Below are 17,754 nucleotides of genomic sequence, written 5' to 3'. Positions count from 1 at the left end.
ATGTTGAAGTTACTTACAAATACCAAGATAAAGCAGAAGACGAGTTTGACTCATAGATCCATCAAGATCAAAAGTATGTCAAAACAAGTGTCACCATACACACTCGACAGCGTGGTGGATTCAAATTGAATATTATTATACATGCAGTTTTAAGTATACTGTACAACAGTAAGCAAATTGGAATATTAATATATGCACTCTGTTTTGGTGCTCGGCCAAGAATCTGATTTGGTCCAATCAGACTACGCGACAGACCACCTGTGCCACATTTCCACATCGTCGGCGTGTCACCGAAGTCCAACAGCCCGAGATGCTTGCTGCCCAGCGCCTTCCCCACCGCATCCTGCCGCTCCAGCGCGTGGCACGTCTACGAGATGCAGTTCGTCGCATCCACGTCGAGCCGAGCCAGAATGCTGTCGAGGTAGTTGTTGGACTCCCAAGTCGAGACCTATGACTCACCGGTCGCGACGTGTGCAGGAATTGATCCAAACGAGCCCGGTTGTGTTTTTCTCCAAGTCGTATTGCCCCTTCTGCGTCCGCGTGAAGGAACTTTTTGAAGACATGAACATCAAGCCGCTGACGATCGAGCTGGACGACCTCGGTATAGTTCTCTTCCTTGTCTCCCTCCAGTACATGGATTGACGTCGTTCGTGGCGCGCGTAGAATCCGGTCAAGACATTCAGGACGTTCTCGCAGACATGACGAACCTGCGCACAGTTCCGAATATATTTATCAACGGCCGTCACATTGGCGGATGCGACAGTGTCATGAAGCTTGCGAAATCCAACACGTTGCTCGATACAATCAACCACCACAACTAATTTACCTCTATTCCTCAAATCGATTTGTCTCGCCAACGCGGCGGACTAAACAACGTCCGCTACAACGCGCTTCACCCCGGCGTGGACCGGCCACGACGCTTCCACCCCGTACGGAGTCCCTACGCGCAAACACCGATGGACAAAGAGGAACCACAATCCATCTCGCTTGTTCCTATGACCACAGTGCACTTTCGGCCCTGAACAGGTTGTCCTCTACGAGCACTTTCTCGATTTTTCGCAGAGCGAGCGCCTGCACGGCAAGGTGCTGGTCGATGATTTGTCCCGCACAGTTCGTTGTTCACGTTTCACGCGGCCAACTTCACGCGTGGAAGATGTGAAGCTATTGCGCACGAATATAACAACGTCTCTCTTCGAAGAAAGCGGCAAAAATCGTGGGGTATTGCCCCCGCCTGGGACGCGTCGACACTGAACGGGTGGGACGCTGCATCCCATCGTGCGTCCCGCGCGACATGAATCTTACCTCTCAGATCGCAATGTTGAAAGGAGGCAGCGGAGTTTGCTTGTTGCGCAGAAGGAAGTGCATGGGATTTCGTACCACAGCCATCTGCAGCATGATCCGTGGACACTGCCTGGAGCAGGACGTGCAAGATTCGACACCGTGCACAGATACGACGCACGCGTCTCGGACGCCGTCGAGCGCGACATTTATCAAGGAGATGAATTCTCAGCCTGGAATGACACTTGCCGATTCTGAAGAAGGGCGGTCCAAAGACACTGGATCGCGCATATCTCGATGGGACTAAAGCGCATGATTCTGACGCAGACAGACGCTTCCCTGGCTGTCGGAAGAAAGGATCGCGTCATCTCGCTAGCCCTCGGACCCGATCGTCGACCTCGTTATTTGCTGGCGACGCGGCGTCTCCGTGCGTTCACTAGATGAAACAACATGAAGTTGAAACGTTGGCACATTTTATTCAATTCCTCTGCCATCCATATTTGTCTTGATGTTTGTATGGTGGCATCTGTACCTCGCTAGCACTTCAACATCCGCTGGCCGCACCCAGCCACCGAGCGACCACGTGCCAGCCGGCCGCGGAAACCACATCACTGACGCTCACCGTATGCTGCCACGTCATGTGATGCGTCGAGCGAAGGACCGCTCGAATTCAATAGCATTGTGTGTATCACATATTTTGCGGCTGGCCCACTGCTTCGTCCTGGGTATGCTCGCCTGCCTGTACAAGGCCAACTGCTGCAGAAGTAACAGAGTCCTTCCACACCTTGAGGGCACGAGACCTGCCGCCGACCGCATGCATTTCATCCATTGCTGCGCATGCATCACCTCAAAAAAAAGCAGAGGTAGCCACCAGCTGTGGCATTTGAACATGTTGCCAAAAGAGGACTCGTCATGGACCAATCGACCATCACGTCCAGCGCTTGCCTCCAAGCACAGCTACGTCGCACGCTGCTCCTCCCATCACAAACCTGACGCAGCCCTTTATCGCGGCTTCTGTCCCCGTGGCGAGCCGACGTATGAGAGCAGTAGGGCGTGGCATTGCCACTTATTACGAAGGGAAAGGTCCGAGTGCGGAGTGGTGGCCACGTGCACCCCAACTGCACGAGTCGACCATCCGTCCACTCCAGCCAACTTGAACTTTCCCACCGACCAAAAGAGCGTTCTGCCACTGTTATCCGGACAATCACGGCTTATCCGGACAACTGCGAATGCGAAAGAGTGGTTGCGAAATCAAGCGACTGTTCTCGTGGAGGGGGGCGCGGTTCGATCGAACCGCACTAGTTTCGCCTTGCTCGGAGCCATTCCCTCTCTAGCAATGTTCGTCGCGCGCCGCCTCACGCGCGCCACCGCTTCGCGTTTCCATTGCCGACTGAAGAGCCACTTGGCCGCGCCCGTTGCCGCCGCCTCCGCGACCGCACCCCCCACGCATGCCAAGACGGACCAGCACATTGGCCAAAGCGGCGCCAAGATCTTTCACAATCTCATGGCCGAACTCGGCGTCAACACGATCTTTGGCTACCCCGGCGGCGCGATCCTGCCCGTGTTTGACGAGATCTTTGAATCGCCGCACTTCAAGTTTGTCTTGTGTCGCCATGAACAAGGCGCCGGCCACATGGCGCAGGGGTATGCGCGGGCAACCGGCAAGCCCGGTGTCGTGCTGGTCACGTCGGGTCCCGGCGCCACCAACACTGTCACGCCGCTCCAGGTCCGCTTGCATCCGTGGATCGTCCTCCTTGCATGATCGCCTTACGTGGTGCACACAGGACGCTCTCATGGATGGCACACCGATCATAGTGTTCTCCGGCCAGGTCGCAACCCCCGTCTTGGGTACGGACGCGTTCCAGGAAGCCGACATTCTTGGGATCACACGGCCATGCACCAAGTGGAACGTACAAGTTCGACACGTGAACGACCTCGCCCGGAACATCCGGGAAGCATTCCACATCGCCACGACTGGCCGTCCTGGTCCCGTGCTCGTGGATCTGCCCAAGGACATCACCGCTGGCGTGTGCCAAACGTCGGTGTCGACGACGCCGCAATTGATCGGGTACTACGGCGAAGACAAAGTCCATGGGAACCGAGTCGATCAAGCGGCGAATTTGGCCGAAGCCGCACGACTCATCAACGTGTCCAAGAAGCCTGTGATTTACGCAGGTCAAGGCACCCAGCACTGCAGCGAACAGCTCCGCGAACTTGCTATCACGATGAACTTGCCCGTGACCACGTCGTTCCAGGTGCGTTCGCGGCGATCATCCGATGTTTGGTGTCTGCATCATGGAATGACCGAGACGGCTCCATGGCCACGACACTGGTGCTCACTGGATGGTGCTCATAGGGCATGGGCGCATTCGACGAAACCCACCCACTGAGCCTTCACATGCTCGGGATGCACGGGTCGGCCTATGCCAACTACGCCATCCAGGACGCGGACTGCGTGATTGCGATCGGCGCCCGCTTTGACGATCGAGTGACGGGCCGTGTCCGCGACTTTGCGCCGGAAGCGCGCCGCGCCGGCCGTCTTGGCCAAGGCGGGATCATCCACTTTGATATTTCAGGGAAACAAGTGGGCAAGATCGTCCCGACCAACGTGGGGGTTGTCGGAGATGCCGCGTACAATCTGGCGCAGTTGCTGCCGCAGTTGGAAGCCAAGGCGCGCCCTGAATGGCACGCCCAACTGAACGGTACGCTGGCGTGTATATGCCGCGGATGAATAGAAAAGGTCACGATGTGTTGATGGCAGCATGGAAGAAGCAGCATCCATTCCGCTACCGCAACCACACGGGATCAAACCGCGCGCTCAAGCCACAGCGCGTACGTGATGGATAAAAGTGGAGCTGAGTGCCGAGGTGGTTGCAGGTCATTGAAGAGCTCTACACGCAGACCAAGCACCGTGACGACGTGATCATTTCGACCGGTGTCGGGCAGCATCAAATGTGGGCGGCGCAGTTTTACCGTTGGCGGCAACCGCGGTCGCTCGTGTCGTCGGGTGGGCTGGGTACAATGGGCTTTGGCTTGCCGGCGGCCATAGGAGCCAAAGTCGCCAAGCCGAATGCGATGGTGCGTCGTCGCCGGGCCGACCGGTGAGCATCTTGACGACAGCGCGGTGATGGATGTGTGGTATAGGTCGTGGACATTGACGGCGACGCGAGCTTCTCCATGACGCTGATGGAACTGGCGACGGCAGCGGAATTCAATGTGGGCGTGAAGGTCCTCTTGCTCAACAATCACGCCCAAGGCATGGTCAAGCAGTGGCAGGATCTGTTTTACGAAGAGCGGTACTCGGCCACGATCATGAAGAACCCCGACTTTGTCAAGCTCGCCGAAGCGATGAACTGCCAAGGCTTGCGGTGCTCGTCCCAGGACGACCTGGCCGAGAAAATGGCCGCGTTTCTCGCCGCGGACGGCCCGATCGTCGGCGAGTTTATCGTGGATGGCGACGAACACTGCTACCCCATGGTCGGCGCCGGCCGCGCGCTCGATGAAATGATCTTTGGCGACTTCGACGACTGCCCGCCCACCACGTCGACCTAGGCTATTTAATCAATATTGCCCCCCCCCCCTTTGAAAGCGCTCCAGCGTGGATGCATGTGGCAAGTCGTTCGATCGAGGGCAAATATTTGCCGATCACTGCCCCATCCTCGATGTTTTAAGTCCTCATGGGCAGGTCGTCCCATTCCCCACGACTTGGCTCGATGCAACGCGACTTGGCTTTCATCAGGGACGAGCAATATTGCATTGCATCCTTGGCACAACCTCTCTTTCGATCCTCGCCACGCATGTCCTCACGTGTGCTTGGTCTATGGCGCGGCGTCAAGCTACTGGACGAGTAGGTCGACATGGGAAAGCACGAAATTTGCAGGCTCGTGGAGCGCAGCACGCACGCGGGAAACTGCATGCGTCGCAGTCGACCAAGGGCTGCTAGTGGGTTGGGGCAACTCTCGACCGAGAACGTTGGAGCAGTTTGACCATATAGTGGGCACATTCGACCCGAAAGCACCCCTTCCCATCGCACGATCCAAACGCTCCTTTCGTATCCACGGCAGGGGAATTCATTGAGAGGTACAATTCCACAGGGTTGACGTGGGGGCACGACGTGGAGCTCGTGTAGGAGACACGGATGAAGCCACATCCGTTGGTCCTGGAGTCAGCGTTGGTTCGGCAGCAAGTTTTCTGGACGAGGCAGTGGAAACGACGGCAATGGTGGAGTCCGTGCATCGGGGTATGGCGGAGCCAGGGCGTCGGTTGGAAAGCGACGTGGAATTCGTTCATGCGCCGTGGCACTTGGTTCGGGAGTTGCTTCGGGAGATGGTGGCGCCGGCGTGGGCTCGGGGGTAACTTCAGGCTCGACAATGAGTTCTTGACCGGGCACTGGAACGAATGGCGGCGTCAGGAATGGTATCGCTTGGGCTGGCCGACGGAGGAAGGGCCGTTGTCGTAGGGGGATTCGTGCTCTTGGCTCGTGTGAAGTCCCTAGCACAGGAGAGAGGTCCGGCGCTGGCGCCATGGATTGTTCTGGAGTGGTCTCACAGAGTGAACTTGGACGTTGATGTGGCCGAGAGATAGCCTCGTGCAGTGGTTGGGAAGTTGCAGTTGGCGTCTGGCTTGGTTGTGGTGACGGCGTTGAATCCTCTGGCGTAGGCAATGCGCCACCCTCTTGCGTCGTTGGTGATGGCGGTGACTCGGGTGGAGGGTGTGGTGATGATCGAGCACGAGCCAGCGACCTTGTCTCTTCCATCGAATGCGTCGGGTTTGGCGCTGGGGTGTGGGGCGTGGTCCGAGTCGCAGTTCTGTGCTGGGTGCTGGCGTAGGGGGGAGATGTCTCAGACAGAAATCTGCTTGGCGTCGAATCGAGAGCTGGAATCTTGTTTGAGGTCGGCGTGGAGGTCATCGTCAGCTGTGTGGGACATAAATCGCCCTGCGTCGACGATGGGCACCGACGATGGCATCGGCGCGAACGTCGATTCCCTCGATGCAGGCAAAGTTGGAGAGACAATTCGTGGCCATATTCCCCAATTGCGGGAACATCAGAGATCGGTCCCCATCGAACTAGTTCCGCACTGGCCGAGGGAAATTGCTGGCCGCCACTTCGCCGAAACCCCATGCTTCTTCCGTTTTGGTATGACAGTAGGGTGCACGTCACGGCAGCCACGCAGGCCACTGGCATGCACCCCGTACTGGGAACGATGGTATGGTTGGGACGCTGCATCGCAAACAACGCCAGAACTGGATCGATATGTCGTTGAGACCGCGTCGTCGTCTGCGCTTCCAAGTCGATGCACGCGCTGCCCAATGCTCTTCTCACGCTGGCCGCGCTGGCATGACAACGTTATCGAATGCAGACGAGTGTGCTACGTGCCATAGCACCAGGCCACGCACTTCATCCGCCCACTGCATGCCGACCCTCAAACGCCGGTCGTTGCAAGAATGGCTAAACGCTGACTTGATTCATGTCATGATCACGTTGTGCGAACCTGCGATCTCTGGCGGCACCATCGTCGTCCCCCCGACACCCATCTTCGGGCTAAAGTAGAGCTTGCAAAAGCAAGCTCGAGACATCGACTGTTGGGACGGCCCTGCGCTACGCTCCAACTCACAACGGTTCACGTCCGAGGGCGGAGATGCCAAACGTCGCGCCACAGAATGGTTTCGAATTGGCATATACACAACATGTCTGCACTACGGGTGATACGTCCACACTCGCTTGCGGTAGTTGGCAGCGATGAATTTGGTCTTGTACCACGGACCTGTCGGTCCGTGCGAGTACAGCCATCCATGCGTGTCTGTTTCGTCTTGCGTTTGCACATGGAGGTGTATCGTCCAGTGGGGGTCATTCATCATGCGCTGGATCGGGATGGGCTCCCACCCCTCGACGACACCTTTCACGCACGGCTTATAGTGGAGAGAGAGCAACTCGAACTCTTGCATTTCAATCCGTGTTTCCACGGTCACGGTTGGCCACGACTCGACGACTTCGACCGAGCCGCACAGGGTGCTGTTGACGTGCTGGGATGCAAAACAATCGGGAATCACAAGGGGGCATTCCAAATCCTGGCGACCTTTGGTGGCCTCGAAGGCCGCGAGGGGCAGCGTCGCAGACCCAAGCAAGTCGTTGGACTTGCCCAGGTCGTGGTCGTACACCGCGATGGACAACGATCGCGTGAGCATGTCGGCCTCTGTCAGCTTGAACTCGAACACTTCGAGGCTCCACACAGGATTCAAGCTCGACGCGACGCACGTGCTTGTCTGGGTTTCGTTGCCGACGCAGAACACCACGAACGGGTCGCTCGTGCGGATGTCGGCGACCGCGAGATTCGTGGCGTGCGACAGGGTCAAACGAAGTGTCCTTGGCGCGGTGCTTCCGAGGGTAGCAGTCATGGGCGGAGTTGCCATTGGGTCAGTGGTCGTTTTCGTGGTGGCATCGCCTGCGGTCGTCTGTGCATTGCCCATGCTGTCTGCCGCGCTCGACAAGCGGAAGTGAAATGTGGCACGCGATGTCGCATATTATTTTTCTTGTTGCTCTGTACGAACATACTTTAATTCAATGACAACGATCAACTAAAAAATTATCCACATCATGTGTCGATTCCCAGACTGAGTGTGCTGGGGCGACATGCCGGGGCAGGTCAACGTGTACCTGCGCCAAGAGAGTACATCGAAGGTGTTCAAGCCAAGGCCCACGCTTTCCAACGGAATGTCCAAGAGGCGGCTCTTGGACACCACCACTAGGCAATGGCAATTCTGGACCTGCTGAAGTGCACGTGCCGATCCTGGCCGGGCAAACGCCTTTCTTGCAGGACGAGTGTAGCCCGTCGTGGGCGCGTTTGTCGTCCTTGCGACCTTGAACGCAACCAAACTTGTCCAAGTGCAATTTTGTTGATGGCTCGGTACTCTCGTCGCGGTCGGCACGCAGTCAGGTCTCTAACGTCATATAAACCATGGATGGATGGCAAAGCTGGTCGACAAGGCGCTATTGCAACGAATTAGCAGTCTCCTGTGTATCCATCGGGATCGCTCTGTAGTTTGCCAAGGGGATTGAGCCATCTCGTTCAACTCTAAAAGACGGTAAGAGGTCATCTAGTTTCTCACGGGCGGTGTCCGGGTCCGCCCGAGTTTGTGTTTTTGGCTTGGCTTGCTCTTTTACCTTCGTTGGGACTTTGATATTTTCACCATGAAACGAAACGGCTTCGACTTGGTGGCGCATGCACAGTACTTGGCCAGCGTCGCGGCGCGCGTCGCGGGAGGAGAAGACCCACGTGCCATTCCATCCTACCGCAAACACAAATACCATCTCCAACGGCAGCACCAAGCAGCAGCTCTCGCCGGAACCATCGAGCCATCGGTGGAACTGGCGCTCCCTTCCGTTGAAGACGTCGCGGTCACGGTGCCGGGACAACCGTCTGTGTGCTGCTGCCCTGAACATGACACAGTGGTGATGTCCACCGATGCAACCATGTCGAAAAGTTGCAACGAGTTCGGCGACCCAGCCGTCCAAGCACGACATGCATACCTCATGCAGCTCATCTGTCCCGCCTTGCGCCACACCAAAACAATCTCCCTCCACACTGTACCGACCCACGCAGCCGACGCCTTGCAGCAAGCCCGCCCATGCGCTCGAGACGGGGCGTCCTTGACAACATGTGGGGACGTGCTCGTGCTGTTTGGAGGGTGTTACATCGCCGATCCATCGCTCCTACATCCACGCACGCTTGTTCCGCCGCGCCAAACGGCCAAAAGCACCGTATTCTACTCGCATCATGTCTTTTGCTACATGCCAGAGTCGAACGTGTGGGACGTGCCCCGCCTGAGTGGTGAGTCACGCCAGTCGAACCGCCCTTGCTAATTCCTCCATCAGGATCGTTTCCCCCAGGCCGCGCGGACCATTCGGCGGTATACGTTGCCGCCAGCTCGACTTTGATCGTGTTTGGGGGCCGGGGCAAGCATGCCGTCGTGTTCCAGGACCTCTTTTGTTTGCGCGTCCATGGCGGCGGCATCTGGACGTGGTCCGAGCCCAAGGCGCCGGCTTCAACCAATATCCACGTGCCGCCCCCTCGGTTTTGGCATTGTGCAGCATTCGACCCGGACGCGAACTCGATGTTTGTGTTTGGGGGCAAAGACCTGTACTCTGTCTACGGCGACATGCGCCAATTGCATGACATGCGGACGTGGTCAACTGTGGCAGCGCTGGGGCAGCCACCGTCTCCGAGGTTTGGGGCGACGATGCAGTGGCTAGGACCAGGCCAACTCGCCATCTTGGCAGGATGGGAAGCTCGTCCTGTCCCCCTTCGCGACGAAAACCGATGGCTCGACGTGTTCATTTTGGACGTGGTGGCAGGCATTTGGTCGCGGCCCCACCTGTCGGCGCACTTCTTGGGCCGCACTATCCCGACGGAACGCATGCTGGCCGCAACATTCCTGCTTGATTCCACGACACTGGTTGTGTTTGGGGGCTACACTTACGGTCGTGACGCCAGCGTACGCGATGAGCGCCCCTGGTTCGAACTGGAGCCGCCCCCTCGGACGGTGGGGCTCCCCACTCCGACGCGCTACATGCACGGCATGAAATTGGAGCCCGTACCAGACCAAGCCATCTTTACGCTCAAGTTGGATGTGATGGTGTGGCGGCGGCAGCCGCGGCACGCTATGTCTCTCCCCACATCCGTGATGTGTGGGGCTGGCGCCGTGTGGCGAGGTCAAGGCATCCTAGCGGCCATCTCCCACCACACTCTGACCGAGATGGAACTCGTGGCCGTGGTCGGCGACACTCGGCATGGCAACCTACCCACCGGAAATAGCAGCTTAGAGATCATCACCTCGTCTTGACGCGTGCCGTTGCGGCGCTCGTCGTCACGTTTGGTTGAATGCACTCCTACCAACGGTCTCTCATGTACCTGCCAGGTCGTGTGGAATGTGTTTGAGCATTTCGAATGGCATACAAGCCACAATCTAGTCCAGCCCCTGTGCCTCCGCCACTTCCCCTTTGCCTGTTGGCATGTCGAGTCCCGCCAGCTTTGTCGACGACGCGTTGGCCCTTGTTGTGACTTTGCCCTCCAAGTAGTTGGACGACGCATTGGTCATTTAGAAAGATGCGGCATTTCCAGCCCGTCCACAGGTCGGTTGGCGCAACAACGACCTGCCATCGACCTCGTGGATAACCTCCTTCCTGCCGTGCCGCAGCGCCACGGTCGCATTCCCCCAGCGACTTCTCGTCATGCGACGATGGGTGGCTCGCTGCTATGCGTCAATTTTTCATTGGCTGGCTTAAATTGGTTGTTCCAAGATGGCAACGCCGACGACGACGCTGGCGACGATGGAGAAGGAGTTCTTGCTGCACATGGTGGAGAAGTTCCAGGAGGAGCCGCAGTTCTGGCTCCTTGTCGCGGCCCTCATCTGCATCCCGCTCTTGGTTGTGTCGCTTCTCGCCGCCACATCCCTTATTCGCAGCATCGACGACGACGAGAGCGCAAAGAAGTCCCAGTAGCTGCTGCCGCGACCGGGCGACTCCATCACACCATACCATCTATGCTCCTTTCATCACCTTTCATGCAATGGTTGTATCAACACTCGTCATATATGGCGGATCGGACGAGTCCCTTGCACATGCCCATGAGACAGCGGCAATGCCCATATCTCCCACACGAAAACGACCTGTTTTTGTTGTAGTTTGCGTGAGTGATCGAGCTGCTATGGTATCTACTTCTCGGCGCGGTCCTTGACCTGAATGGCCGGGTACGTTGGATGGATGTCGAACTTGACGACGACTTGCGGCGCCTTGTCGGTAATCGACAACGTCTCCAGCATCTTGGCCTGCTGCTGTTGCTTCGAATACTGGTGCAAGTAGACTGCGTTTGCGATGCAAACTTTTACGAGAGCTTTCAGCTCGGGGACGGTGTGCTCCCTGTCCGGTGAGGCCAGCGCCAACACATTCTCGACGCGCGCGCGGGCGACCTTGAAGCACTCGTCGGCGGACTGGTACACGACTTGGACCTGCAAGCCATGCAGCACATCAAAGCGTGACGAAGGTGCCGCAGCCCGGCGACGATCGCACCTTGTACTGGCTAAAGTCGCAGTTGTGCACGAGGTCTGCGTACGACAACGGCGCCGGGAACTGCAGCCGTGCAAACGGCTTGAACCGGTGGTGGAATCGAATGCTCGGAGAGCCATACACGGTCGCGTCAGGTGGCAGGAGCCCGTCGAGGCCGAGACCAATCACGTACTACGGACACAAAGCCATCAACTCGTTGAAAGCCTTCAACCAAAAATCACACAATTTCATGTGAGACCAGGAAGCCGAGTCGCTCATGGAGGCGAGTCGGCTGGTAGACGGAGGTCTGCAAAAGTCGAGGAAACCACCCACGAGACATCCAGGGAACGAGCTTGCCATGGCACTCGAGCACCAGCATCACGGCTGAGGCATATGACAAAAACGCTGACTCCAGCAAAGTGCACCCATGCCTCAACACCATGTCGACGTGCTGCAACGTACTTGAAACAGAGCGCGTGTGAGGCCGCGGTGGCTCTCGAGCAGAGCGAGGTTCCACGCGTATTTCTCCTTAAGGTAGACGGCTCGTTCGTCTTCTGGCGTCGCGGCGGCGGCGGTAAGTGTCCCGTTCGAGACTGTACTCTTGGATTTCTTTGTCCCTTTCTTCTTGGACTTTGGCGGCGCGGCCGGGGCAGGCAGTGGCGTCGTCTTAGCCCGCTCGGACGTCGTGAACGACTTGAGCTTTTCGACGAACGACCACGCGTTCGTCAGGTTCTGGATGCGGGAGCCCAAGAGGTAGTCCAAGTACCTATAAAGCTGTCAGGAAATGCAAATATGGACGCGGGGCGCACCAGTAGATGGTTGAGTACTCGGAGAGGGCGTAAATGTCGAGCTCGAACCCAAGTGTGAGGTAATGAATCATGAGGGCCGACGTTTGCTCGAGCGCCCATGACGTAAAGTACCGCGGGTACGACGCTTTCTACGAGTCGCCATCAACTCGTCAACTTTGGGGCATGCCACGTACGGGGATGCCCATTTCCGTGACAAATTTGTCGTCGATGGAGGCGGCGTCCACTTGGAGCTGGGCCCATTCGTCGAAGAGGAGCTCGAGACGGTGGCGTTGGCGCGGGCGGTTGTGGAGGTGGCACTTGAGCGATTCGTACACGGCTTCGATGCATCGTGTCGAAAACCCGATGCCTTCTTGGGTCGACAGCAGCACGGACGGGACGCCATTCATCACCATCGAGTCGGCGAGCCAGTCCATAAAGTTGTACTTGCCATACATTTTCTTGTCAATGTACAGGAAGAGCTACAGGAGCCACACAATTATTCAAAATCACCAGTGTCTGGGGCGCTTCGTACCACTGCGTACGATCGCACGAGGATATTTGGACGTAGCGAACTCAAGTGTGTCAGGAACGCTTTCAAGTCGTCCATGGACTGGATCGTCGCGGGCGGCGTGCACGCCAGCATCAAATGGCGGCAAACTTTAGTCGTTTGTGCATACGAGTCGGCAGCGCATTCGAGTTTGGCTTCTCGGGGGGGCATCGTCGATGCAAGCAGTCTGCTCACGTGGTTGTCAAAGCCCACATACGACCCGTGAAAACACTCTTCGGCCACTTCCAGACGCTCCGTCGCCATGCGCTGCAAGACGGTGTGCGCCTCGTCGAGGGCGGTGGCAGCAGCTTCGAGATCCGGCGACTCGGCTGTACCCTAGACAGATCAACGAGGTGTTGCCGGCTACATACGTTAGGGCGATGTGTACCAGAGTCGTCAACGCAATGTAAAACGAACGACGAAAGTGCAGACGCGATTGGAACAATGTCGCAAAGTCCAATGCAACCGATGGATCGACGTGTAAGCCCTCCACTGCCATCGACTTCTTCTTGCCTTTGCCCTTGTACAGCAGTGCGTCCAACCGCTTCTCGGCCAGGTCAAGCCAATAAATGACTGTGTCGTCCGTAATAGCGTCGCCTGCGCAATTAGGGCGTTAACGGTGACTACAAGTGGTGACGAAGGAGGCCAAAGTACCCAGTGCCAAGTCCGAATTGAGAGGACTGAAGTCTTCCTCTTCGTAAATGTCGGCCCGATGGATGGCATACCGCTGTACAGTGATGCTCTTGAGAGCCATCGCCAGGTACGCTTTGAAAATGCAGTCCAACGTGTCGGTAACCGAGACCGCAGTGGTGTCCAGAGGCGCCAGCAGCAGCTCCGACGATACGCAAGGATGGTAGTACAAGCAAGTCAGTAGACTCTGCGCCATGGGCTGACCGTTCCGCCACGCTGCCTCACACTGTTCCAAGCGATCAAGCGTCGCCAACAAGTCCGCCGCGCTTGCGAAATGCAACGGAATCAGCCCTACTCCACGATTGAGCAAGAGTGCACGTGAGTTGGGCTGTACCCTTTGTGAGACGCTCCTCAACAGTGAGCATGACTTGGCCCGGAGCAAGCATGCCAGAGTCCATCTTTGGATCCATCAACTCGAGCGCTGACATTGACTCAAATTGGTTGAACTCGGGAACATGCACAATTTGACCGAGGGTCAATGCATCCGTGGCATCATGGAACGCCTAAGGTATTCGCCGCATAAGAAACTCTCGCCGCAATCTAAAAGGGAGTGAGGTTGATGGCGGCGTCACCTGGGTCACGTCCTCCCATTGAGCTGCATGGAAGTCGGCTACCACGTCAGCCGCTTCGCCAGCCATGTCCGCTGGTCACAACAGCGATACCGACTTGACCACTGGATACGTTATCCGGATAGCGTCTCCAAGTCCATATTTCCGATATATAGAATCTCAAAATATCTCTATTCGTCTGATTTCAGAAAATTGAAGCATTGAATAGCATGGGACGAGTATTCTCGAGAAATTGACAAAACCCGCCTCCTAATGCCACGCAACTGTCACAGTTGGAAAATACAAAGTTTTGGCATTGATATTAATTTCACTGTCACGCAAGCTTCGAGTTGTGGCGGCGTTTGGTGCCGGTGAAGATTGAAAGAGCATTGCACAGGCGCACACTACCAACCAGCCCACAGCATAAGGTTGAATAATCTTGGATTATTGATTGAGAAATATTCCGTTGTGATCAACTAAACTAACTGTCTCAAAATTGGGATGTATGAAACCACGTATGTTGTTGTCCAGCGACACTGCCCGCTGACCCCGACCATGTAGTCTCGGTGCACCGCCAGTCCGATACGCCCAAGGCGCAAGCGTTTAGCCGCATGAACCATGGCTCCGCGCCTATGCTTTCCAAGATGTCGATGCCACTGACCCTTGAAATTTTCTTGCAAGGCCCTCGTTCCGATCGAAAAAAGCGCGCCTCGCTTGCACCAAGTGTCGCTGCAGACGGCGACCATCTCGCCGAAGTTGGTGACCAATCAGCTACCAAAGCCGGCCTGGCGCCTAGCGATTCTTCGCCTGGTCAGCCACAAATCTAAGGCATGCCTCATACTCCAACGCCTCCCCGTTACGACGGTTTGACTGCGTTGGAGAAAATACAATTTGTACAATTACACCAAGAAGGTTGGTTTCAGTGCGCGTCACTGCACAGCTGGGGTTCCAACCGTACGTTATGCCGGCTGGTGCCTGTTTCACCGGTGATAGGCGAAAGAGTATTGCGAAGTACGACTTGTGCAAGCGCGCTGAGTTCATCATGGAAGAAGAGTGGGTTGCATTTTTTTATGGCGATGGCCTGGGCCTGATTGAATTTGCCAAGGTAGACCGCCACTTGAAGGAATTACGCCTGAATGCTGCTTTGACCGATTTGAACATTCGCATCGCCAACTTGGCTCATACCATGGATGCTTGCTCGAAAAGCTGTCTATGACGTACATGATCGAACCCGAACCTAAGTGCGTGGTGGGCTAGCTTTTGGATGCCTGGCGCCGCCTGACTTTAAGGCAACGGCCCTCGCAGAGATGGGTTATTTCAACAACAGCTCTGATGAGTCGGGATTCATTGCGTATTTACGCGTGGCTATGAAATGTACTTGCGTTGGGAACGCGAGCATTCTAGTTCGCGGGTGCAGTCGTTTGCCTTCTCGACCACCTCGACTCCTCAAGTAGTAGTTTCCCGCCCGTTCTCCCATGTCGAACTATTTCATGCTCGAGGTTCAAACATGAAAGACATGCAACCTGGCATGTGAATTCGCGGTTCACAAATTTTTCGTTTAATGCATTTTTTCATACATCGATTTGAATCGTAGATTGGTGAAAATCAATGCCAAAATCTGAATATAATCAACTACTGGGTGAGTTTGAAAGGTGGACTTTGCCGTTCCCTCGAAATTCATCGAGCACAGGATGAAAGTTAGCCACTGCTTGCGAATACAATGCATACGGAGTACTAGTACTGGGTGGAATTACACATTTTTGGACCTAAGTAAAAAATTTGCTATGCGTTAATTTGCGCGCCTCATGGATGATGCTACAGTGTATTTTCTTTATCGTGAAGTAAATTGCGCCGTGATCAAGTTAATTCAAAGTTAAATGGACTGAAAAGACACTTCCAATTGGAATGAATTTTCTGGAGGCCGCGCAATATTCTGAACTTGTCGTCAGGAACAAATTGTTGCATATGGAAGCAAATAGATTTCCAGGCTTTTAACATAGTTGTCGGAGTTCTTGTTCCCTTGCAAGAATGCCAACTCTGTCATTCTTTCGACGAACACGCACCCCAGACCATGACACCGCCGCCCTTTGACGCGTGAAGAAAGTGTCGGGCTCTTTGCGTAGGTGGTGCCAATAGGACTGAAACACATCTGCTTCATCGAGTTTGATCTTCCTCTCGTCGGACCTGATGATTTCAAACCCCGAAACCCCGCGGCTGCAGTTGGTCCCGTCGACGACTTTCGCAAGGAGCAGGAATTGCCTCTTGGCACTGCGACCCACGCACGTGTAATCGAGCGCGAGTCACGCGCTGGTCACCATCGGCAAGTACACCGAGTCGTTCTGGTATACCGACACGACAAACGTGCTCAAGAACAAGCAGAAGAAGCCTTTGTTTGAGGGCATGTTATGCACTACAGTTAAGGGTCGTCTAGAGTGATCTGGCAGACGACTATTACTTGGAAGCATAACGGAGAAGAAGTCGGTGCGTACTGCGTACTTTACTGTAAAAATAGGCTTGAGACTGAGAACTCATCCGTGTTATGGAGCCCCTGGTGGGACAGTAATAAAGTACGTATTAATCGTTTATGTCTGGGGTATTTGCAATTTGTGGGGGGGTCGAGTTGGGGACGGGCAATAATCTGAAAGAATCCGCGGGGCCAAACGCGTGGGGAATCAGGGTTTTTCGTCGTTCCACCCAATCACCATGTTGGACAACTGTAATGCGGGATGAATGGATCTAGCCCAATCTGACAGACAATCGTCAAGTAGGACGTGTCCAACTTGACCCAGGATACGAGGGGACGGTATCCCCACACTGACGAAGCAGACGAAGCTTTCGGGTCCATTCCGTAGCCATAAGGGGAAGGAGAACTTACAGTCGTGGGGAGCTTCCAGGGGTCGTTTACTAATTCAATTACTTTTCACCGGGATGTATGGGAGGTGACATCTCATTACAAAATTTCGAACCTTCGAAACTTTGTACTTAAAGTATTACGCAACGCAAAGAGGTACAAATTTCTATAAGCAGTCGGTTTATTTTTCTACAGGTGCCAAGGGCCACAGTCGTCGTCCATATCGCTGCTGGACGAGTTGCTGTTGCTTAATCGTTGGCCGCAGGTATGGTCATCGTCGTATGATGCATGGCTTATGTCTGGTAGTACTTGCTCGTCCGCCGCCACGTCTTCTTCATGTGCAGCGTCCTGGAGACCTAGGTAGTCCCGCAACTCGGTAAGTCGTCGTTTCGATGCTGCAATACACCCATGGATTGCCGTTGACGTGAGTCTTTCAAAGGCAGTCTTCAACCGCTCCAGTACCTCACGGAACGAGGTATTTCGTCGTATTGACGACCAACCTCACCTTTCACAATTGCCCAAATCAATTCGATTGGTTACAAGTCCGCATGATACGGTGGCGTGCACACAGCAGAATGCTCTCGCGACTCGGCCATGGCCGCCACAACTGGTACGATGCTGCTCTCGATGTGCTTGGCAAATTTTTCCCAAAGTGCAATTTTTACTTCGTCGGCGTTATAGGGGATACCTTAGCGGTCGTAACTATCGCGCAGACGCGACTTGGCTCAGGAATTCTTTGTAGTGCCGCAGGGTAGGCATTTATGGTATTTTGCGTTGTCCATGACGATAATGACGTTCCTTTTCCCCAGGGCTTTCAATTGGTCGAGCAACGTCCCAAACCTGTCAACGAAATATTCATGGTTGAACATGGCGTGGTAGTCTTTGGGGTATTTGCGTCGTATTTTTCCCCTTGGAAAATATCGAGAAGAAGTAGTTTTGAGTTATCCACTCCGTCCTCTAGTATAGCTCTAATAAAGCAATATCGTTGTCCTTGTGCTTTGCTTTTACTT

At 55.3% G+C, this 17,754-nt stretch overlaps 5 protein-coding genes across 7 annotated transcripts; 3 read left to right on the top strand and 2 right to left on the bottom strand.

The window, feature by feature from the left end:
* The first annotated feature begins 258 nt into the window (after positions 1-258).
* On the top strand, positions 259-891 carry H310_14660 (glutaredoxin). The gene is made up of 3 exons (XM_008882558.1): positions 259-421; positions 478-601; positions 664-891. The coding sequence occupies exons 1-3, from the start codon at positions 311-313 to the stop codon at positions 819-821; spliced, it is 393 nt and encodes a 130-aa protein (XP_008880780.1). The 5' UTR covers positions 259-310; the 3' UTR covers positions 822-891.
* Positions 892-2,510: 1,619 nt separating this feature from the next.
* On the top strand, positions 2,511-4,882 carry H310_14659. 2 transcript variants are annotated; one of them, XM_008882556.1, is made up of 6 exons: positions 2,511-3,004; positions 3,063-3,533; positions 3,635-3,980; positions 4,040-4,110; positions 4,156-4,356; positions 4,423-4,882. In XM_008882556.1, exons 1-6 carry the CDS (start codon positions 2,615-2,617, stop codon positions 4,828-4,830), a joined length of 1,887 nt encoding a protein of 628 aa, XP_008880778.1. In that variant the 5' UTR covers positions 2,511-2,614; the 3' UTR covers positions 4,831-4,882. The 2 variants fall into 2 exon arrangements, with proteins under 2 accessions (XP_008880778.1, XP_008880779.1); XM_008882557.1 differs by having other exon boundaries at positions 2,511-3,533.
* Positions 4,883-6,904: 2,022 nt separating this feature from the next.
* Positions 6,905-7,778, bottom strand: H310_14658 (hypothetical protein). Its single transcript, XM_008882555.1, has one exon. It carries the CDS (start codon positions 7,744-7,746, stop codon positions 6,976-6,978), a length of 771 nt encoding a protein of 256 aa, XP_008880777.1. The 5' UTR covers positions 7,747-7,778; the 3' UTR covers positions 6,905-6,975.
* Positions 7,779-7,878: 100 nt separating this feature from the next.
* H310_14657 (hypothetical protein) lies at positions 7,879-10,777 on the top strand (the record flags this gene model as incomplete). Its single annotated transcript, XM_008882554.1, has 3 exons — positions 7,879-9,107; positions 9,152-10,050; positions 10,577-10,777. The coding sequence occupies exons 1-3, from the start codon at positions 8,468-8,470 to the stop codon at positions 10,775-10,777; spliced, it is 1,740 nt and encodes a 579-aa protein (XP_008880776.1). The 5' UTR covers positions 7,879-8,467.
* H310_14656 lies at positions 10,557-14,011 on the bottom strand. Of its 2 annotated transcripts, XM_008882552.1 has the most exons (10): positions 13,918-14,011; positions 13,680-13,848; positions 13,310-13,636; positions 13,044-13,252; positions 12,641-12,991; positions 12,303-12,587; positions 12,130-12,257; positions 11,783-12,086; positions 11,345-11,512; positions 10,557-11,283 (listed from the first exon to the last, which is right to left on the bottom strand). In XM_008882552.1, exons 1-10 carry the CDS (start codon positions 13,981-13,983, stop codon positions 10,990-10,992), a joined length of 2,301 nt encoding a protein of 766 aa, XP_008880774.1. In that variant the 5' UTR covers positions 13,984-14,011; the 3' UTR covers positions 10,557-10,989. The 2 variants fall into 2 exon arrangements, with proteins under 2 accessions (XP_008880774.1, XP_008880775.1); XM_008882553.1 differs by having other exon boundaries at positions 10,557-11,512.
* Between the last annotated feature and the right edge of the window lie 3,743 nt (positions 14,012-17,754).

The sequence above is a fragment of the Aphanomyces invadans genome, assembly GCF_000520115.1.
Source record: "Aphanomyces invadans strain NJM9701 unplaced genomic scaffold supercont1.79, whole genome shotgun sequence".
NCBI classification, from domain to species: Eukaryota; Oomycota; class Saprolegniomycetes; order Saprolegniales; family Verrucalvaceae; genus Aphanomyces; species Aphanomyces invadans.
Note: the sequence above shows the minus strand (reverse complement) of the source record. Positions and strands in the feature narration are given on the sequence as shown.

Coding starts and splice junctions, on each gene's coding strand:
- H310_14659 (XM_008882556.1), top strand. CDS start 2,615: ATGTTCGTCGCGCGCCGCCTCACGCGCGCCACCGCTTCGCGTTTCCAT. Junction 3,005..3,062: donor ACACTGTCACGCCGCTCCAG/GTCCGCTTGCAT, acceptor TGGTGCACACAG/GACGCTCTCATGGATGGCAC. Junction 3,534..3,634: donor CCGTGACCACGTCGTTCCAG/GTGCGTTCGCGG, acceptor TGGTGCTCATAG/GGCATGGGCGCATTCGACGA.
- H310_14658 (XM_008882555.1), bottom strand. CDS start 7,746: ATGGGCAATGCACAGACGACCGCAGGCGATGCCACCACGAAAACGACC.
- H310_14660 (XM_008882558.1), top strand. CDS start 311: ATGCTTGCTGCCCAGCGCCTTCCCCACCGCATCCTGCCGCTCCAGCGC. Junction 422..477: donor CGAGCCAGAATGCTGTCGAG/GTAGTTGTTGGA, acceptor CGACGTGTGCAG/GAATTGATCCAAACGAGCCC. Junction 602..663: donor GATCGAGCTGGACGACCTCG/GTATAGTTCTCT, acceptor TGGCGCGCGTAG/AATCCGGTCAAGACATTCAG.
- H310_14656 (XM_008882552.1), bottom strand. CDS start 13,983: ATGGCTGGCGAAGCGGCTGACGTGGTAGCCGACTTCCATGCAGCTCAA. Junction 12,992..13,043: donor ACATTGCGTTGACGACTCTG/GTACACATCGCC, acceptor TGATCTGTCTAG/GGTACAGCCGAGTCGCCGGA. Junction 11,513..11,782: donor TCACACGCGCTCTGTTTCAA/GTACGTTGCAGC, acceptor TTGTGTCCGTAG/TACGTGATTGGTCTCGGCCT.